This window comes from Scyliorhinus torazame, chromosome 3, assembly GCF_047496885.1.
Source record: "Scyliorhinus torazame isolate Kashiwa2021f chromosome 3, sScyTor2.1, whole genome shotgun sequence".
NCBI classification, from domain to species: Eukaryota; Metazoa; Chordata; class Chondrichthyes; order Carcharhiniformes; family Scyliorhinidae; genus Scyliorhinus; species Scyliorhinus torazame.
In genome coordinates this window covers 334,109,249-334,129,924 of record NC_092709.1, presented here as the reverse complement: position 1 = coordinate 334,129,924, position 20,676 = coordinate 334,109,249, and the positions used below count along the sequence as shown (strand labels likewise).

Genomic DNA, 20,676 nt, shown 5'->3' with positions numbered 1-20,676 from the left:
CCGGCAGCTGGCGTCGGGGTGGCGGGGCGGGATTCATGGGATTTGATCTCTGAATCGCCCGGAGGCGAGCGAATAGCACTAAAAGTGGAAGGGGCGGCAAGTACAAAGTGTGTGGGAAAGGAAACTGGAGACGGTGGGCGGAATCTTCCAAAAATAAATGGCAAAACGGCAGGTTGTGACTGAAAACCGGCCTGTTTCTCTCCAGAAACACAGTCAGGTTTTCTGACCAGATGTTCTGACACTCTGCCACAAGGAAATCGGGGGACGGGGTTTACGCTGTCACTCTGGCGGGGTGGGGCGGGGCCTGATAGAGCCAGTGCCTGATTTGCAAAAAAAAATTATTCCGTCCCATCCCCTGCACCCCATTCCTGGGAGCCATGGAGGACCCTTTCTGGGCCTGAACCTGATCGCGTCATCGGTGGGGTTGGGGAGCGATCTCAGACTGAGGTCTCGCCAGCGCAAATCCCGTTTTGGCCCACTCGTGGGATCTAGCGGACACCACGGGGTTTGCGCCCATGGCTAACCAACCCGAAAAATAAGTGAGAGAGAGGACGCGGAGGAGAGAGAGTAGAGGAGAGGCAGAATCAGGGCCAGGGCAGTCAAAGCAAAATGAGTTGGGCAGAGGGGAAAAAAGAACTGAAAATTGGGAGGGAGCAGCGAAAAGCGGTGGAGCTGTGCGGGGACATTGAACGAGTGAGCGAGAACAGTGGCATAAAATGAGAGCCACTCACGGAAACCCGACAGGGAATTGAAGAAATCTGACACGCAACAAGAAAGGGAGAAATTGGGAGCTGCTGGAAATACCTGAGAGGCACTAGTGGAGGCACTAGAAAAATCCAAATGGAGAGATTGAGATGAGGGGATAAGGAGTGACAGAAGGAAAAAGTGAATTCTGAAAGAGAGGAGAGAGAAAGTGAGAGATGAAATATAGAAATTCTTATAACAGTAAACAGTAGTATGGATGGAAACATAATGAGGGAGAGATTTGGGACTGAGAAGGCGAATCTTAATATCCAAACATTGGTTGGAGCCAGCAATATGTCTGGAATCTGATGGTCTTGACTGGTTTTAAAGTCACAAAGTGATAGATTACTGACAGAATGTCTATCTAGAATGTTAACAGACAAAGGAACAATAAACAGAAATGAGAGTCACGTAAAATAATTAGACTTTTCCAGGTAAAGGATTCGATGCCGATTGATTAAACTTTAATCCACTGGAAAAGTGGCAGGACCAGCTGTTTTTAACCAGTGATTGCGTGTTTATAATACTCTTTTGAGGAATACGCTAATTAGCATCTCTCTTCACTCCTGCTTTAGATGTGGTCCTTCTTCCTTTGCCTGCTCATTGCCATCGCTACTTTGACCTCTGCGCTGGACAGATTTCCAGAGGACTGTAAGTGTTTGGGTTCAAATCTTCAAATAATGAACATTTAGGATCAGAGGGAGCAGTGTTTAGCCTTGCAGCCAGCACCAAAATGGAGGATACAGTTAATTCCTCATAAGACAGGAGGAATTTAATGTCAGCAATTGTGACACAATTTGGGTCAAAACAACATAAGAGCGGTGATTAAATTCAGAATGGACTTAGGGCTGAGTAGTGGAAGAACTGAGGGGTTTGAAGCATGCAGGTCCGAAGGCTAAAACTGAAGCATCATTTTTACTGCTTTATGGGATGTGGGGGTCGCTGGCAAGGCCAGCATTTCCCACCCATCCCTATTTGCCTCCAACTTAGTGTCTTGCTCAGCCATTTAAGAGGGCAGTTACGAGTCAGCCACATTGCTGTGGATCTGGAGTCACATGTAGGCCAGGCGACTTAAAGACAGTAAATCTCCCTCCCTAAAGGATGTTAAAAAATCAACTGGAATTGAAAGCTAGCCTCAGTTACCTGCCAGGAAACAATCATCGATTGCTGTAAAAATCCACCTCGTTCTCCAATGGTTGAACTGAAATTCTACCAGTCGCCAACGCCAGATTTGAACCCATGTCCCCAGACCATTGAACTTCTTGAGGAGATTGCTCGGTTTGTCGATGAGGGTAAGGGCAGTTGATGTAGTTAATGTGAATTTCAGCAAAGCCTTTCACAAGGTCCGACACGGGAAATTGGTAAAGATGGTAAAAGCATATGGGATCCAGAGTAACTTGCCAAGTGGGATTCAAAATTGACTTTGAGATATTTCCGTCAAAAGAGTGATAGGCTGTTTGTGTGACTGGGAGCCGATGTTCAATGGTTGACAGTTTAAGTTACAGGAGGATACGGACTGATTAATCAGATGAGCAGATCAGTGGCAGATGGAATTTAACTCTGAAAAGTGTGAGGTGATGCTCTTTGGAAGGAGTAACACAACAAGGGAATCCTCAATGAATGGCAGGACTAGGAAGCTCAGAGGAACAGAGGGATCTTGGGTTGCTTGTCCACAGATCCCTGAAAGTGGTAGGGCAGGTTAATAGGGTAGTTAAGAAGACATACGGGACACTGGCCTTTAGCAGTCGCAGCATAGATTATAAGAGCTGGGAGGTTATATTGGAGCTGTACAAGACTTTGGTTGAGCCACAGTTGGAGTATTGTCAGCGGTTCTGGTCACCTCATTATAGGAAGGATGTGATTGCACTAGAGAGAGTGCAGAGGGGATTCATCAGGATGTGGCCTGGGATGGAGCATAGCATTTTAGCTTTGAAGGGAGACTGGATAAGCTTGGGTTGTTTTCTTTGGAGGCAGAGAAGGCTGAGAGGGGACCTGATTGAGGTGCATAAGATTATGACAGGCCATGGACAGGGTGGATAGGAAACAGCTGTTTCCCCTTAGTCGAAAGGTCAATAAAAAGGGGGCATAATTTTAAGATGAAAGGCAGGGGGTTTAGAGCTGATTTGCGGGAAAGCTTTTTCACCAGAGGGTGGTGGGAATCTGGAATGCCTGGGAGAGTAGTTGAGGCAGGAAACTTCATAATCTTTGCAAAGTACTTGGATGAGCACTTGAAGTGCCATAATATTCAAGCCTATGGGCCAAGTGCTGAGGAGTGGGATGAGTGTAGATTTAGAGTAGTCTTTTGTCGGTGTAGGCATGATGAGCTGAAGACCCTCTCCTGAATTGGAGGGCTAAATCGCTGGCTTTGAAAGCAGACCAAGGCAGGCCAGCAGCACGGTTCAATTCCCGTAACAGTCTCCCCCAACAGGCGCCGGAATGTGGCGACTAGGGGCTTTTCACAGTAACTTCATTCAAGCCTACTTGTGACAATAAGCGATTTTCATTTCATTTCATTTTCAATTCTATGATTACACGAGGCCTGTGGATTACTAGGTCAGGGATTTCACCATCTCACTACCATCTCCCTGCTAGCTCTGGTTGATAAGGCTGGAAAATCGCTAATGGACTTCCTGGCTTTCATAAGAGATAGAAATTAAAATCTTAAGACATAATGACATACTTGCATTTTTTCAATCCATTTGCACAATGAGTGTCACTGACAAGGCCAACATTTACTGCCCATTCCTAATTGCCCTTGAACAGGTAGCGGTACGTCACCCCTAATGTACTGGCTTGTTGAGTCATTTCAGAGGACAGTGAAGAGTCAACCACATTGCTGTGGGTCTGGAGTCACATGTAGGCCAGAACCAGATAAGGATGGCAGATTCCCTTCCCTGAAGGACACTTCTGAACCAGATGGGGTTTCACAACAATCAAGGGGCTCCATTATAATTTTGTTTAATGTGACTCGCAGATTTAGTTAATTGAACATAGAACATACATTGCAGAAGGAGGCCATTTGGCCCATCGAGTCTGCACCGACCCACTTAAGCCCTCACTTCCACCCTATCCCCGTAACCCAATAACCTCTCCTAACCTTTTTGGTCACTAAGGGCAATTTATCATGGCCAATCCACCTAACCTGCACATCTTTGGACTTGTGGGAGGAAACCGGAGCACCCGGAGGAAACCCACGCAGACTCGGGGAGAATGGGCAGACGCCGCACAGGCAGTGACCCAGCGGGGATTCAAACCTGTGACCCTGGCGCTGTGAAGCCACAGTGCTATCCACTTGTGCTACCATGCTGCCCTTTATATTCTCCCTGCTGATGTGGTGGGATTTGAACCCATGTGTCTGTGGTATTAGTCTAGGTTTCAGATATACTGGCCCTGTAACATTACCACTATGCTACCCTCCCCAATATTCTTCAGGTAAAATGCATTGTGAGAATGCTGGAATCCAACGCAACAGGAGGGACATTGAAGCTCTAGTGGGAGATTTAGAAATGTATGTTCAATCGAATGTCGGCAAGTAATTTGCAAATGCAAAACTTGAAAAACTAAAGTTATTTTCTCACTGAGAAAGGGTGGACAGGATTGATTGACAAGGACTGCTTCTGCCACTTGAGAAACCTTGACTGAATGGGGAGATGGGAGAGATTATGGAACAAAGCAAAACATCAGTGATTCAGAAGAGATAGCAGGAAAGGCTCCTTCCCACAGAGAGTTAAGAGCCGACGGAATTACACTTCTGGTGCTGGTGTCAAAAATACGAATTGGAATTAGAGAGGTGGATGGAGGAAAGCAATGTTGCCGGATACAGGATGAGTAAATATGGTCTGGTTTATTCGCTCGCTGCTTGCTCACAGATTGAGTGGGCTGACAGGACTGTTTCTATGTTGTCATTTTGATGTTTTCTACATTTCATGGGTAACTATGCAGCGGATGAATTTGTCACAGTAATATTTCCAGCCGTTTTTATTCCAGTGCAGTTAGTGACACAGAATCTCATCCTGTTAAAAGGGGAATCTGCCATAGCTGTAACTTTGGGGAAATTTCACTGGCAATGAGACAATGTATTCAGAATGACAGAATTTGTCAAAGCATCCAGTCATCCAGACTCGAAACGTTAGCTCCCTTCTCTCTCCACAGATGCTGTCTGACCAACTGAGATTGTCCAGTATTTTCTGTTTGATTTCAGATTCCAGCATCCGCAGTAATTTGCGCTTGGCTTTCTTGAAATGCAATATTTTGGGATTGGGGCATCATTTAGCACACTAGACCGTTAAGATACTTCAAATATTTGTACTTCATGAGATGTAACTGAATGCATGATTAGAGATCATCTGGTTAAAACAGCAATGAGATTACCACCCAGTAATCTGTTTTAGTGGTATTGGTTGAGGGATAGACATTGGCCAGGGCAACCCCTGCTATTCTTCAAAGTGGGATCTTTTCATGCGCCTGTGTTGGACAACTTCTTTGGACAGAACAGCTCTGACAGCGCAGCGCTCCCTGCTGGTGGAATTTAAACTCCATTGATTTTTTAAATAAAAATGGAATTGCAAGCTAGCCCCAGTAATTACCATGTCACCGTCTCTTTGTGCTAATAGTGACCATCGTGGAAAGGGCAACGACCATTAATCTGACCTGTGACGAGCCTCCACCTCACACGGAGGTCACCTGGAAAATAGATGGGGAGCCTATTCAGGCCAGCAGGCTGCTTACCCTGGAGGATGTGGATCAGCCAAATGCAGGGAACTACACATGCTGGCAGAATGGTACCTTGGTGAAGCACACCTACCTGGTGGTCAGCGAGAAAGACCGATCCCCCATTTTCTCCAACGCAAGTAAGCAGCATGGTGGTGGTGGGAGGGGGGTGGGGGGGGTGGGTGGTGGGGTGGGGGGGGGGGGGGGGGGAGGTGGGGGGGGGGGGGGGAGGTGGGGGGGGGAATCGCAAGTCTCTGGGTCAGCTTTTGTTATTTTCAGGAATTACTCGAGGCCAGCACGGCGGCACAGTGGTTAGCACTCACAGCGCTAGGGACCCGGGTTCAATTTCGGCCTCGGGTGACTGTCTGTGCAGAGTCTGCACGTTCTCCTCCTTTTCTGCATGGGCTTCCTCCGGGTGCTCCGGTTTCCTCCCACAGTCCAAAGGTGTGCAGGTTAGGTGGATTGGCCATGATAAATTTCTCCTCTGTGTCCAAAATGGTTAGGTGGGGTTACGGGGATGGGGCAGGGGAGTAGGCCTGGGTGGAGTGCTCTTTCAGAGGGTCGGTGCAGACTCGATGGGCTGAATGGCCTCCTTCTGTACTGCAGGGATTCTATGAAAGAGGGATATCTTCAGGATGGTTTTGTAGGTGGGGAGGGAGGAAGCTAGGCAGTGGACAGGTTTCTAGGGTCTTCTCTCAATCATCAGCAAAGTGATGGAACGAATAGAGAACAAAATTCAGAGTGAGTGAAAGAGACACTTCTGAAGGTGAGGGGGACAGTGAAAAAGCTGAAGTAGGCCAGTGCTGGAACATCAGAGGGTTCCTGATGTAGTACAGATTTGGAGGAGAGGAGAGATATGGGAGGAGTTTGATAATGAGCATGAGAGTTTTAAAGTCAATTCTCTGGGACATGGGCAGTGGAGGTAGAGGGCTTAGGACAGATGAGGATTTAGGTTATAATTCTGCACGCTTCACGATGCGTGCTGTAGAAAAGGGAAAATCCTGCGGATGCTGGAAATCAGAAATAAAAACAGAAAATGCTGGAAAAACCCAAAAGGTCAGGCAATGTCTTTGACTCTTACGGACTCGAAATGTTAACTTTGATTCCCTCTCTACTGACACTGCCAGACCTGCTGAGCTTTGTCGGCATTTCCTGTTTTAATTTTACCACGGCAGCTATTGGGCTGGTCGAGCATAGAGGGCAATTGATTTTGGGGACACTGGTGCCAAACACAGTGGTATCAGCACATCCTCAATTTCTAAGACCAATTAACCTGGTACAAAGCAGGGGTTGGACCAGACATGTGACTTACCAACTGTGTAGGGCTCAACCACTCAATGACCAAAATCCATCCAAACATTTCGGGGGGAGCTGGTAGCATTGTGGTAATGTTACTGGACTGCTAACCCAGTGGGGACATGGGTTCAAATACCACCACCACAGCTGGTGAAAGTTAAATTCAATTCATTCATATATTCTAGAATTGAAAAACTAGCCTCAGTAATGGTAACCTGAAACCATCTGGTTCACTAATGCCCCCTTAGGGAAAGAAATCTACCATTATTACCTGGTATGGCTGACGTGTGACTCCAGACTCCAGACCACACAGCAATGGGGTAGACTCTTAACTGCCCTCTGAAATGGCTGAGTAAGCCATTCAGTTCAAGGGGCAATTAGAGATATTCGCTCTGTCAGTGATGCTCACGCCCCATAAAAGAATAATATAACACATCTGAGCCACAGTGAGAACAGGAATTCAATACTCTCAACTTTCTCCCTCCCAGTACAATGTCGTGCCAGAACATTCGATAGTGCCATCACCTGCTCGTGGCAAACTCGTGGTGCAGCCATCTTCCAAGTCAAGTACTGCAGGCGGTAAGTGAACAATTTTCAGTTCCGCACATTGCAAATCAACGTAGGTTCCACCACAAACAGACCCAACTATAAGACCTATTTAGAAGGGGAAATATTGGGGAGGGGGTTTTTCCAGCTGTTGACGCCGGCGGGACCTTCCGGTCCTGCTGACGATGAGCCCCCTCCCGGTGGTGGGGGTTGGTTCAATGGGAAACCCTAGTGACAACGGTGGGACCAGAAGTTCCCTCTGCTGGTCAAAGGCCGGGTCGCCTCCCACCGCCAAGAGACACCCACAGGGAGCACAGAAAATCCCCCCACCCCACCCTCCCCATTGACTCACTTAGCTATGTGTTGCACCTCAACTTAAACTGATTACTTTTGTGCTTTCCAGATATCTGGAATTAAAAGTCAAATGATGTCCATGAAGCCATTGTCGATTGTTGTGAAAAGAGAACCCACCTGTTCCAATAGGGAGGGAAATCTGCTTTCCTTACCTGGTCTCGGCCTACATGTGCCTCCAGATCAACAGCAATGTGGTTGACTCTTAAATGCCCTCTGAAATGGCCCAGCAAGCCACTCAGCTCAAGGACAATTAGGGATGGGCGACAAATGCTGGCCCAGCCAGCGATGTCCATATCCCCAGTTCGAGTAAAAGAAAAGTAAGCCAATGCAGCATCTTATTTCCACAATGCTGTGGATTATGAAGCTCCAATTCCTAGTCCCAATTAGCCCCCCTCCTGAACTACCCCTGTACTGATTGTCCCTGACTGGCAACAGGAGAAGATTGGCCCTTGGGCTGGGCCTTACTGCTCACTTAACATTTGTGTCCAATATTATGTTTCTTTTCATGCACTTGCTTAAATTGACGAGGAATATATCTGTACTTGCCTTGACAATCTCCTTTGGTTAGCTGCTTAGAAATGTTTCTCATAATCTCAGAGTAAGGGGTCGTCCATTAAGACAGATATGAGGAGGACTTTGTTATCACATAGGATAGGGAATCTGTGGAATTCTTTACCGCAGAAGGCTGTGGAGGTTGGGTTATTAGGTAAGTTCAAGAATAAGATAGAAAGATTTTTAGTCAACAAAGGAACCAAGAGTTTGGGGATAAGGCGGGAAAGTGGAGTTGAGGATTATCATTTCATGGCAGGGATTTCCCCGTCCATTCATGCCAGCGGGATTCTCCGGTTCTGCTGCAGGGAATAACGTTTTTGGCTGAGCGCCAAATACTCGCTGGCAGCAGCGGTGGGGTGAACCCGAATCGGCGAATCCCGACCCAGAGCAGTCATGATCTCATTGAATGGTGGAGCAGACACGGTGGGCCGAATGGCCTACTTCTGTTCCTACGTCTTGAGGTCTTACGGTTTAATGGTTTCATTTCATCCCACCCCAATCTACTTCTTCATTTCTGATCCCAAGCTCTGTTAACTCCTGCCAGTTCAAGCTCATTTTGCTGAGACTTCTATGTCAAGTGCATTGGTTGGTGATCATTTTAATCCCAATTTTTTTCCATTGCAGCTGATGGACAAAATAAAATGATGCAAGGCATAGAGCACGTTGGCAATTTGTCCTTGCCCATCTCTTACTCAGCGATAATAGTTATATGACTTCCATTATCTCTTTAAGGATTACTTTAATAAGACTCCATATGGACACCTGAGAATAAAATGCTTAAAGTTGATGCAATACTAACTTTCTTTCCTGAGCCTCCATTTAATGAGATGATCTATTTCCAATTTCAGTGTTCTCAGAAATCCAGAAAGCAACTGTAGTTTTATTGAGTGTTCCAAATCTGGCACTGACCATCATTGCCATTTCACTGTGAAGAACTACTCGCCTTACGAAGAGGAATATAATCCCATCACTTTCTTTGTGGAGGCCATAAGCAGTGTTTCGCACCAAAAGATGCAAAAAACATTTTACATGGAAAATATCGGTAAGTTGCTTTCTGTGCAGTATCGAAGCTGGATGCGGCTGGGGTAACGGCCAATACTCTGGTGAAAAGCAAATGTTAATGTCTCAAGCATGAGGTGGAAGCAGTTAGGTTTCTTTGGAACAGAAGGTACTGCGCAGTGACCTTATAGAGTCATGGAATCGTACAGCGCAGGAGGCGGCCATTTGGTCAATATTGCAACCTCACCAGTGATGGCAATTAAGGTAGGGATAGAGTTGTCCCGGGGAATGGTACACTTACGACTCTGGGTGCGCAGTTAACCTATCAGTAACCAGGACTGTTTCTTCAAAACCAGCTGCTAGAATGAAAATACCAGGCTATAAGAGATTTCTTTTGGTATAGGAGAGGCCATAACATCCGACCACGCCATCCCTTTGTCAGTGAGTCAGCTGCCGGCCACTGATCAAAGCCCTCTTTCTCTCTGCTGTGTTACCTTAGTTTAGCTATGAACATCAGAGGGATAGTTTTCCATTGTTAAACAATTCATCCTGTGGGCCCAGTAGCAATGAGGGGTCAGTATCCTCGAACCTTCCTAATAGCATGACCTGCGCAGGATGGATTGTAGCATTGCAAGAGGCAATTCGCCACTGCCTTCTCAGGGGCAGCTGGGCTGGGTAATATGTCCGCCCTTGTCAGTAATGCTCACATTACATAAATGGATGAAAAGAAAAGCTGTTTGCTATTCAATAGAACATAGAACATACAGTGCAGAAGGAGGCCATTCGGCACATTGAGTCTGCACTGACACACTTAAGCCCTCACTTCCACCCTATCCCCGTAACCCAATAACTCCACCTACCCTTTTTGGACACTGAGGGTAATTTATCATGGTCAAACCACCTGACCTGCACACCTTTGGACTGTGGGGGGAAACCGGAGCGCCCGGAGGAAACCCACGCAGATACGGGGAGAATGTGCAGACTCCGCACAGACAGTGACCCAGCGGGGAATTGAACCTGGGACCCCGGCGCTGTGAAGCCACAGTGCTAGCCACTTGTGCAACCATGCTGCCCACTAATAGTAAGGGTTAGATTTGTCCTTTCTTCTGGTCCAAATGCGAAGTGAAGAGGAGCTGAAGCCTTGGTTGATATTCCCCTTCCTAACCGAGGGATGTTGAGAGGAAATGTGAAACCTTCAATGCTGCCAATATAACAGGTGCAATATTTATTCCTCGGCCAACATCACTAAAAAGTAGATCATCTCACTATAAACACATTTGCTGTCATAGGGTGGTGAATCTTTGGAATTCTCGAGCTAGAGGGCTGTGGAGCCTCGGTCAATGATTATGTTCAAAGCAGGGATTGATAATAGCAATGACATTAAGGGATATAGGGACCGTGGGAAGATGGCGTTGAGTTAGATGATCGTTGGCACAGTGGTTATGTTGCCTCACAGCGCCAGGGACCCGGGTTTGATTCTGGCCTTGGGTGATTGTCTGTATGGAGTTTGCACGTTCTCCCCGTGAATGCGTGGGTTTCTCTGGGTGCTCCGGTTTCCTTCCACAGTCCAAAGATGTGCAGATGAGGTGGGGTTGCTGGGATAGGGTGCGGGAGTGGGCCTAGGTGGGGTGGCCTTTCAAAGGTTCAGTGCAGACTCAATGGGCCGAATGGCCTCCTTCTGCACTGTAGAATTCTATGGATAGTTAAATGGCAGAGCAGGTTCGAGGGGCTGAATGGACTACTTCTGCTCCTGAGTTCCTGTTTGCTGTGTGTAAATTGGCTGCTGTCATTCCTACAAAAAAAAGTACTTCAATGGCTTTAAAGTAATTTGGGACGTTCTGCGGCTGCGGAAGTTGCTATGTATTTGCAATTCTCCCCTTTATATTAAAATTAATTGAATATTCATTCTTACCTGCAGAAAGATTACAAGTCAATATTATGCATGTTTTTTTTTCTTTTTCATGACGCAGTCAAACCCGACCCTCCAAAGAATATAACAGTCACACTAAACAAGCATAAAAAAATGATTATCTCCTGGGAGTACCCATGCGACTGGATTAAGCCACATTCCTATTTTCCACTCCGCTTCGAGATTGAGTACACGTCCAAGAAGGAAAATGGCACAGAGGTGAGCGTAGCCGGTTATGACACGTGACTAGATTGAAATTTATTTTTTGGAGTTCCCTCAGGGTTTGCCGTTGGGACACTTAATTTTCCTGATTATACATAGACTGTCAGAATTTGTGAATGGTACGAAAATTGGGAAGCATTGGAAACAATGAGGAGGGTAATGTAGAACTTCCAAAGGAAATAGCCAGACTAGTGGAATGAGCAGCAAGTGGCAGATGAAATTCAACATAAAGGAGTGTGAAGTGATTCATTTTGGTCAGAAGAATGCAGCGCGACAATATAAAATAAAGGATAAAATTCTAAAGGGGGTAAAGAAGCAGTGGGACTCGGGTTATAGGTGCTCAAATCATTGAAGGTGGCAAGAAAAGTTTAGAGAGCGATTAATAGGCATACAACAGGCTTTATTAATAGGGCATTGAGCATAAAAGCAAAGAAGCAGTGTTACTGAGGTCCTACTTTTTAGTTTAACTCCTAGCTCCCTAAATTCAGCTTGTAGGACCTCGTCCCGTTTTTTTATCTATATCGTTGGTGCCTATGTGCACCACGACAGCTGGCTGTTCACCCTCCCCCCCCCCCCCCCTCCCAGAATGTCCTGCAGCCGCTCCGAGACATCCTTGACCCTTGCACCAGGGAGGCAACATACCATCCTGGAGTCTCGATTGCGTCCGCAGAACCGCCTGTCTATTCCCCTTACAATTGAGTCCCCTATCACTATAGCACTGCCATTCTTCTTCTTGCCCAGCTGCGCAGCAGAGCCAGCCACGGTGCCATGAACCTGGCTGCTGCTGCCTTCCCCTGGTGAGCCATCTCCCTCAACAGTATCCAAAGCGGTATATCTGTTTTGCAGGGAGGTGACCGCAGAGGACACCTGCACTGCCTCCCTACTCTTGCTCTGTCTTTTGGTCACCCATTTACTATCTCCCTCAGTACCTTTCACCTGCGGTGTGACCAACTCGCTAAATGTGCTATCCACGACGTCCTCAGCATCGCGGATGCTCCAAAGTGAGTCCATCCGCAGCTCCAGAGCCGTCAAGCGGTCTAACAGGAGCTGCAACTGGACACACCTCTTGCACGTGAAGGAGCCAGGGACAGTGGACGTGTCCCTGAGCTCCCACATCGCACACGAGGAGCATGACACGGGTTTGAGAGCTCCTGCCATCTCTTAAACCTTCGGTTCACTTCAACAACTACAATTTCAACAAAAAAAACAAAGAAAAAATAAATAAATATACCAATGAAAAGAAAAAGAAAAACAGAAACACTACTTACCAGTCACTTACCAGGGATAAAAAGCACTTCCTCCCCACCCAGCTTCGAATTCCCACCTAGATTCAAATTCCCAAACTCACTCTTAGCTGTGTCTCACTCCTGGCTCTGTCTTCTCTGGCTCACTGGGAGAACTCACTGGGAGTGAGTTTACAAGTTGCTCTTTTTAAACTGTCCTGAATTGACTCCCCTCCCCCACCTGCTTTTAGATCAAGGTAGATTTAAGTGACTGACACTTAACTGCCAACCAGTTAAGCTAGTAAGGTAGCAATCTCAGGATTGCTACCAGTGCCACAATCTAGTCAGAGTAGGAATGTCAGGATAGAGAGAATGAGTGCGTGGCTCGGGAGATGGTGCAAGAGGGAGGGATTCAAATTCCTGGGACATTGGAACCGGTTCTGGGGGAGGTGGGACCAGTACAAACTGGACGGTCTGCACCTGGACAGGACTGTAACCAATGTCCTAGGGGGGGTGTTTGCTAGAGCTGTTGGGGAGAGTTTAAACTAATGTGGCAGGTGGATGGGAACCGATGCAGGAAGTTGGAAGGTAGTAAAACAGGGACAGAAATAAAAGGCAGTAAGGGGGAAAGTGTAAGGCAGAGAAGCCATAGTCAAAAATTAAAAAGGGCGACAGTACAAGGTACAGTGACTGAGGGGAGCTCAGTGAATAGGACCAGGAATACTAAAAGGAATAAAACGGGAAGTGAAAACATTAATGGTAAGCGACGCGGCCGGTTGTTACATGAAGATATGGGTTCGACGACAAGGAAAATTAGGAGAAAGGTTAAGAGGAAATATAACTTAGGAGAGGTTACTGATCGAGGTGTTAAGATTCAGAACAGGGGTAAAACATAAGCCAACATAAGTGTACTTTACCTGAATGATCGTAGTATTCGGAATAAGGTAAATGAGTTGATGGCGCAAATCATCGTGAATGACTATGATTTAGTGGCCATTACTGAAACATGGTTAAAGGATGGTCACGACTGGGAGTTAAATTTCCGAGGGTATCAAACTTTTCGGAAGGACAGAGTGGATGCTAAGGGAGGTGGTGTAGCTCTGTTATTTAAGGATGACATCCGGGCAACAGTAAGGGATGACATCGGTGCTATGGAGGATAAGGTTGAATCCATTTGGGTGGAAATCAGGAATAGTAAGGTGAAAAAGTCACTGATAGGAGTAATCTGTAGGCCACCAAATAGTAACATTATGGTGGGGCAGGCAATAAACAAAGAAATAACTGATGCATGTAGAAATGGTACAGCAGTTATCATGGGGGATTTTAATCTACATGTCGATTGGTTTAACCAGGTTGGTCAAGGCAGCCTTGAGGAGCAGTTTATAGAATGTATCCGCGATAGTTTCCTAGAACAGTATGTAATGGAACCTACAAGGGAACAAGCGGTCCTAGATCTGGTCCTGTGTAATGAGTTAAGATTGATTCAGGATCTCATAGTTAGGGATACTCTCGGAAGGAGCGATCACAATACGGTGGAATTTAAAATACAGATGGAGGGTGAGAAGGTAAAATCAAGCACTAGTGTTTTGTGCATAAACAAAGGAGATTACAATGGGATGAGAGAGGAACTAGCTGACGTAGCCTGGGAGCAAAGACTTTATGGTGAAACAGTTGAGGAACAGTGGAGAACATTCCAAGTGATTTTTCACAGTGCTCAGCAAATGTTTATACCATCAAAAAGGAAGGACGGTAAAAAGAGGGGAAAATCGACCGTGGATATCTAAGGAAATAAGGGAGAGTATCAAATTGAAAGAAAAAAACATACAAAGTAGCAAAGATCAGTGGGAGACTAAAGGACTGGGAAATCTTTAGGGGGCAACAGAAAGCTACTAAAAAAGCTACAAAGAAGAGTAAGATAGATTATGAGAGTAAACTTGCTCAGAATATAAAAACAAATAGTAAAAGTTTCTACAAATACATAAAACAAGAAAGAGTGGCTAAGGTAAATATTGGTCCTTTAGAGGATGAGAGGGGAGATTTAATAATGGGAGATGAGGAAATGGCTGAGGAACTGAACAGGTTTTTGGGGTCGGTCTTCACAGTGGAAGACACAAATAACATATCAGTGACTGATGGAAATGAGGCTATGACAGTTGAGGACCTTGATAGGATTGTTATCACCAAGGAGGTAGTGATGGGCAAGCTAATGGGGCTAAAGGTAGACAAGTCTCCTGGACCTGATGGAATGCATCCCAGAGTGCTAAAAGAGATGGCTAGGGAAATTGCAAATGCACTAGTGATAATTTACCAAAATTCACTAGACTCTGGGGTGGTCCCGGCGGATTGGAAATTAGCAAATGTGACACCACTGTTTAAAAAAGGAGGTAGGCAGAAAGCGGGTAATTATAGGCCAGTGAGCTTAACTTCGGTAGTAGGGAAGATGCTGGGATCGATCATCAAGGAAGAAATAGCGAGGCACCTGGATGGAAATTGTCCCATTGGGCAGACGCAGCATGGGTTCATAAAGGGCAGGTCATGCCTAACTAATTTAGTGGAATTTTTTGAGGACATTAACAGTGTGGTAGATAACGGGGAGCCAATGGATGTGGTATATCTGGATTTCCAGAAAGCCTTTGACAAGGTGCCACACAAAAGGTTGTTGCATAAGATAAAGATGCATGGCATTAAGCGGAAAGTAGTAGCATGGATAGAGGATTGGTTAATTAATAGAAAGCAAAGAGTGGGGATTAATGGGTGTTTCTCTGGTTGGCAATCAGTAGCTAATGGTGTCCCTCAGGGATCAGTGTTGGGCCCACAACTGTTCACAATTTACATAGGCGATTTGGAGTTGGGGACCAAGGGCAATGTGTCCAAGTTTGCAGACGACACTAAGATAAGTGGTAAAGCAAAAAGTGCAGAGGATACTGGAAGTCTGCAGAGGGATTTGGATCGGCTAAGTGAATGGGCTAGGGTCTGGCAGATGGAATACCATGTTGACAAATGTGAGGTTATCCATTTTGGTAGGAATAACTGCAAAAAGGATTATTATTTAAATGATAAAATATTAAAACATGCTGCTGTGCAGAGAGACCTGGGTGTGCTAGTGCATGAGTCTCAAAAAGTTGGTTTACAGGTGCAACGGGTGATTAAGAAGGCAAATGGAATTTTGTCCTTCATTGCTAGAGGGATGGACTTTAAGACTAGGGTGGTTATGCTGCAATTGTATAAGGTGTTAGTGAGGCCACACCTGGAGTATTGTGTTTAGTTTTGGTCTCCTTACTTGAGAAAGGACGTACTGGCACTGAAGGGTGTGCAGAGGATATTCACTAGGTTAATCCCAGAGCTGAAGGGGTTGGATTACGAGGAGAGGTTGAGTAGACTGGGACTGTACTCGTTGGAATTTAGAAGGATGAGGGGGGATCTTGTAGAAACATATAAGATTATGAAGGGAATAGATAGGATAGATGCGGGCAGGTTGTTTCCACTGGCGGGTGAAAGCAGAACTAGAGGGCATAGCCTCAAAATAAGGGGAAGTAGATTTAGGACTGAGCTTAGGAGGAACTTCTTCACCCAAAGGGTTGTGAATCTATGGAATTCCTTGCCCAGTGAAGCAGTTAAGGCTCCTTCATTAAATGTTTTTATGATAAAGACAGATAGTTTTTTGAAGAATAAAGGGATTAAGGGTTATGGTGTTCGGGCCGGAAAGTGGAGCTGAGTCTACAAAAGATCAGCCATGATCTCATTGAATGGTGGAGCAGGCTCGAGGGGCCAGATGGCCTACTCCTGCTCCTAGTTCTTATGTTCTTATGCATATAAAATACTGTGATGACATTAGAGGGAGTACAGGAAAAAATCCACGAGAATGATTACGGGGATGCAGAAAGGAATGCAGAACCTCAGTTGAGTAGAAAGATTGGAGAAGCTGGGATCTCTCTAATGTCCTCACATAGATAGATAGAACATACAGTGCAGAAGGAGGCCATTCGGCCCATCGAGACTGCACCGACCCACTTAAGCCCTCACTTCCACCCTATCCATGTAACCCAATAACCCCTCCTAACCTTTTTGGTCACTAAGGGCAATTTAGCATGGCCAATCCACCTAACCTGCATGTCTTTGGACTGTGGGAGGAAACCGGAGCACCCGGAGGAAACCCACGCAGACACGGAGAGAACGTGCAGACTCCGCACAGACAGTGACCCAGCAGGGAATCGAACCTGGGACCCTGGCGCTGTGAAGCCACAGTGTTATCCACTTGTGCTACCGTGCTGCCCACATCTTTTCGAAAGTGTGGTGCCCAGAACTGGATGCATTCTCTAGTTGAGGACAAACCATATTTTATATGCGTGTAACACCACTTCCTTGCATTTACGCTCAATGCCCTATTAATTGTTTTCCTTTGGGGCAGAGATGATTGAGAGGCGATAGAGGTGGTCAAAAATATGAGGGGTCTGGACAGAGTGGATGGGGAGAAACTGTTCTCATTGGTGGGACGATCAAGGGGATAAGGGATCAGGGATTATGGGGCAAAGGCAGGAGAATGGGGATGCAAAACATATCAGCCATGACTGAATGGCAGAGCAGACTTGATGGGCCGAATGGCCTAATCCTGCTCCTATGTCTTATGGTTTTAAGAACAAGAAGCATGGGTTTATGGTAACGGTGACATGAGGAGAATATTTTCACATAGCGAGCGGTTAGGATCTGGAGTGCGCTGTCAGATTGTGATTGTGGCAAGTTGAATCGAGACATTTAAGAGGGAATTGGATTATTATCTGAGAGGGAAGAATGTGTAGGGTTACGGTCGCCTCGGAAACGATGGGTAGATTGACTTACCTCTGTGTCGTAACAAATCTGCGATTCTATTTCTTCCCTGCTATATATTCCCACTTCCCCCCAACCGTCAATGGCACCACCAGTGTTGAGTCACTTTGATCAATGTCGTTGCCATTGTACTCAAAGACCCACCTCGCAACCACTTCCGCACATGGCTGCAGGATGTACGATTGTCAGGATACATTGCAGCAACCCACTTAACTATCTACTCTTCACTCCTCTGTAACTTCTGCCACAAAGAAGTTTGAATAAAGAACAATACAGCACAGGAACAGGCCCTTCGGCCCTCCAAGCCTGTCCCGGTCATGATACCACCCTTGCTCCTTGAAACATTTTAATGCGGAATGTTTTTGTATTTCCCATAAGGTTGTAGAAGAAGGCCTCAGTAAGGAGATCAAAGTCTCAGCTAGACGCTACATGGTCCGCATCAAAGCAAAGGACAGGTTCTTGAACTCGCCTTGGAGTGAATGGAGTGCATGGATCAATAGCAGAAATGTACGAGTTTGATTTGGACTTATTTTTCTCTAGGTGAAGCTGAGATAAAACAACATCTTTAAGGAGACAGATTTTCTTTAACATTCTGCCTAGCGCAACATTCCAACTCTGGAAATCTGCCATCCTTACCTGGTCTGGCCTACATGTGATTCCAGGCCCCCAGCAATATGGCTGATTCTGAACTGCCCTCTGAAATGGCCAGGCAATCCATTCAATTCAAGGGCAATTAGGGATGGACAGAAAATAGAGTCCAGACCAAGTAAAACAACATTTTGCTCAGAGACAACAACGTTTGACTTGAAAATTGTTTCATGGATGCGTTCGGGGGTTCTCATCTGCCGTACTGGGTTCTGGACAATGCTGACATTGGAAAGCCCCGAATATGAAAACCACCGAACGCCGCTCACCTTCGTGTAAAATCCTACCGCAGTTTCCTGCGGTCAATAGCAAAAGAAAATCTGTCTCCTTAATAAAGTTCTGGTGAAACATCATGGGAAAATAATATTCAAAATCATTTCAACCAAAAACACAAGCTAAACTGAACCACTAAATCGATACAATGTAATTACAATTGAATTTGATTTTGTGAGTATTTCTAGTTGTTGCAGTTCATTTCACGTGGATGCAGTAACAGTGCTGTTAAGCTCTTTAGTCTGAATGAATCGTTAGTTATTTCAGGTATATATTTAAAACTTGGTATATTTATTTTGTGCTGTTTCAGAATAGCCATTATTCTTGTTTAGGAGTATTTAGTTTAAAGTAATCTGTGCTGAGAGTTTTGAGGGGACCAAGCATGACCCTTCAGCACTTTAGGTCCCGGCTTGAGACAAGTGCCTTCGAGGTCGGCATCGCTGAGTTGTACAGCCAGTCACCCAGCACAGGACAGGCTGGGCTCAGCACACCTCAGCTGACAAAGATTCGAACCAAGTGCTGGAAAATGGGATTAGAATAGATAGGTGCTTGATGGCTGGCGCAGACTCGATGGGCTGAAGGGTCTTTTTCTGCATTGTAAAACTCTATGGGTGGGATCCTCCGTCCCACCAGCCCCGTTTTCTGGCACGACGTGCCGCTTTCGGCAGCAGGGTACTCCGTCCCGGCAGCCAGCCAAAGGGGTTTCCCATTGTGGCCAGCCCCCACGCCGTTGGGAAATCTGCGGGCGTGAGTCCGCTGCCGGCGAAGCGGAGGATCCCGCCGACGGAGAATCCTGTCCTGTGACTTCTGAAGGTCAAATCTCTCAACTCCCCTCACTGGAGATGCATTGGATGTAGGGGGAGATTTTCCTGGGTTTGATCCCAGACGGACCTGGAATTGGCACAACTGCAAAGGGACCCATCAACCTCCATTAGTTTAGGGGGAAAGCCCAGAGAAATCTCCCCTGAGATTCCACATCCGAGAGCAGCACCTGTCAGCCACCTATATGGTTTGATTCCTTTCGTAGTATCTAATTAAGTCTCTAATCTCCATTCCTGACATTCCCATGTCCTGTTAATACTAATTATTCAACTACCTTTTAACCTGTTTGATTATTTTATGAGATAGGATTTTATAAAATTAATAAACATAAGTTAATTAGTTTGAGGATATTTATTTGGTTAAACTGGTTTGGAGCTATTTTACCATTGTTTAACCATTATTTATTAAGCAGTATGTTGGTCTTAATTTATTAAGCAATTTAGAGATACTTAGTCATTTATTACAATAATTAATTAATAAACTATTGAGGACTACAATGCAACTAATGGGTAAAATCCAGAATTATAATAAACTTATTTTTTTAATTAATAAATTATCTTTTTAATCACTATTTATGTTTCTTACATTATATATTTATTGTATTAATTATTATATTCAATATTATATCAGTTGAAAAGCCTATTATGAAATTCACACTCGAGACCTTTATTCAGAATGTTAATGGTACGATGACACAAATTTCAATACTTGAAAAGGCAATTCAGCCCATCATGCCAATGTTGGTGCGAACGCCCCCATAGAATATACTGATTTCTCTGCTCAATCCCACTATCTATTTGACAGTTCTTATCAAATTTCTTCTCAGGAATGTTTTTGTTTTGCTCATGAGACTTTTATGCTCACCCGTAAATGTCCTCTGCTATGTCCCAGCAACATACTATGCCCCTACCCCACCCGCACCCCCACCCCAGCTCAAAATGGCAGCCGATTCCCATCAGTGACCTTACTTTCAATTCCCACACTGGCCTTCCTGCGGCCTTCTCTATTTGAGATCCCCAGCTAATGTGAAAGCCGAGGCAGTTTTGAGCTGTTAAATACAAGCCCGCCAGGAGTTGGACTTACTTCAGACAGGGACCAATTCCACCAGCGGGTAGTGAAGAATTAGATTAGATTCCTGATGCCAGAAGTGAAAGCTCAGAGCTTGAACCTTCCCCTTTCCCATCATCTGCCTTTTCACACCTCTTAAATGTGGTATCATACTGAAGTATGGCCAAAGGCCAGCTCTCAATGTCACTCTGATTTCCCACTTGCTGTGCATACATGACTGAAAAGTCCCTGTAAGATTTCCGAATGGCCATACTGACGCATGTTTTAAAAGGACCGCTACTTGGACCGCATGTTCTCCCCCTGTGTGCGTGGGTTTCCTCTGGGTGCTCCGGTTTCCTCCCACAGTTCAAAGATGTGCAGGTTAGGTGGATTGGCCATGATAAATTGCCCTTGATGTCCAAAATTACCTTTAGTGTTGGGTGGGGTTACTGGGTTATAGGGTGGGGGTGCGGGCTTGGGTAGGGTGCTCTTTCCAAGAGCTGGTGCAGA

General features: G+C 45.7%; 1 protein-coding gene across 1 annotated transcript; it reads left to right on the top strand.

Moving 5' to 3' along the window:
- Positions 1-1,936: 1,936 nt before the first annotated feature.
- On the top strand, positions 1,937-17,929 carry LOC140409434 (interleukin-12 subunit beta-like). Its single transcript, XM_072497868.1, has 6 exons — positions 1,937-2,036; positions 5,358-5,594; positions 7,239-7,329; positions 9,051-9,244; positions 11,172-11,329; positions 17,758-17,929. The coding sequence occupies exons 1-6, from the start codon at positions 1,937-1,939 to the stop codon at positions 17,896-17,898; spliced, it is 921 nt and encodes a 306-aa protein (XP_072353969.1). The 3' UTR covers positions 17,899-17,929.
- The last annotated feature ends 2,747 nt before the right edge of the window (positions 17,930-20,676 follow it).

Coding starts and splice junctions, on each gene's coding strand:
- LOC140409434 (XM_072497868.1), top strand. CDS start 1,937: ATGGTTGAACTGAAATTCTACCAGTCGCCAACGCCAGATTTGAACCCA. Junction 2,037..5,357: donor TGCTCGGTTTGTCGATGAGG/GTAAGGGCAGTT, acceptor TTGTGCTAATAG/TGACCATCGTGGAAAGGGCA. Junction 11,330..17,757: donor AGAAGGAAAATGGCACAGAG/GTGAGCGTAGCC, acceptor ATTTCCCATAAG/GTTGTAGAAGAAGGCCTCAG.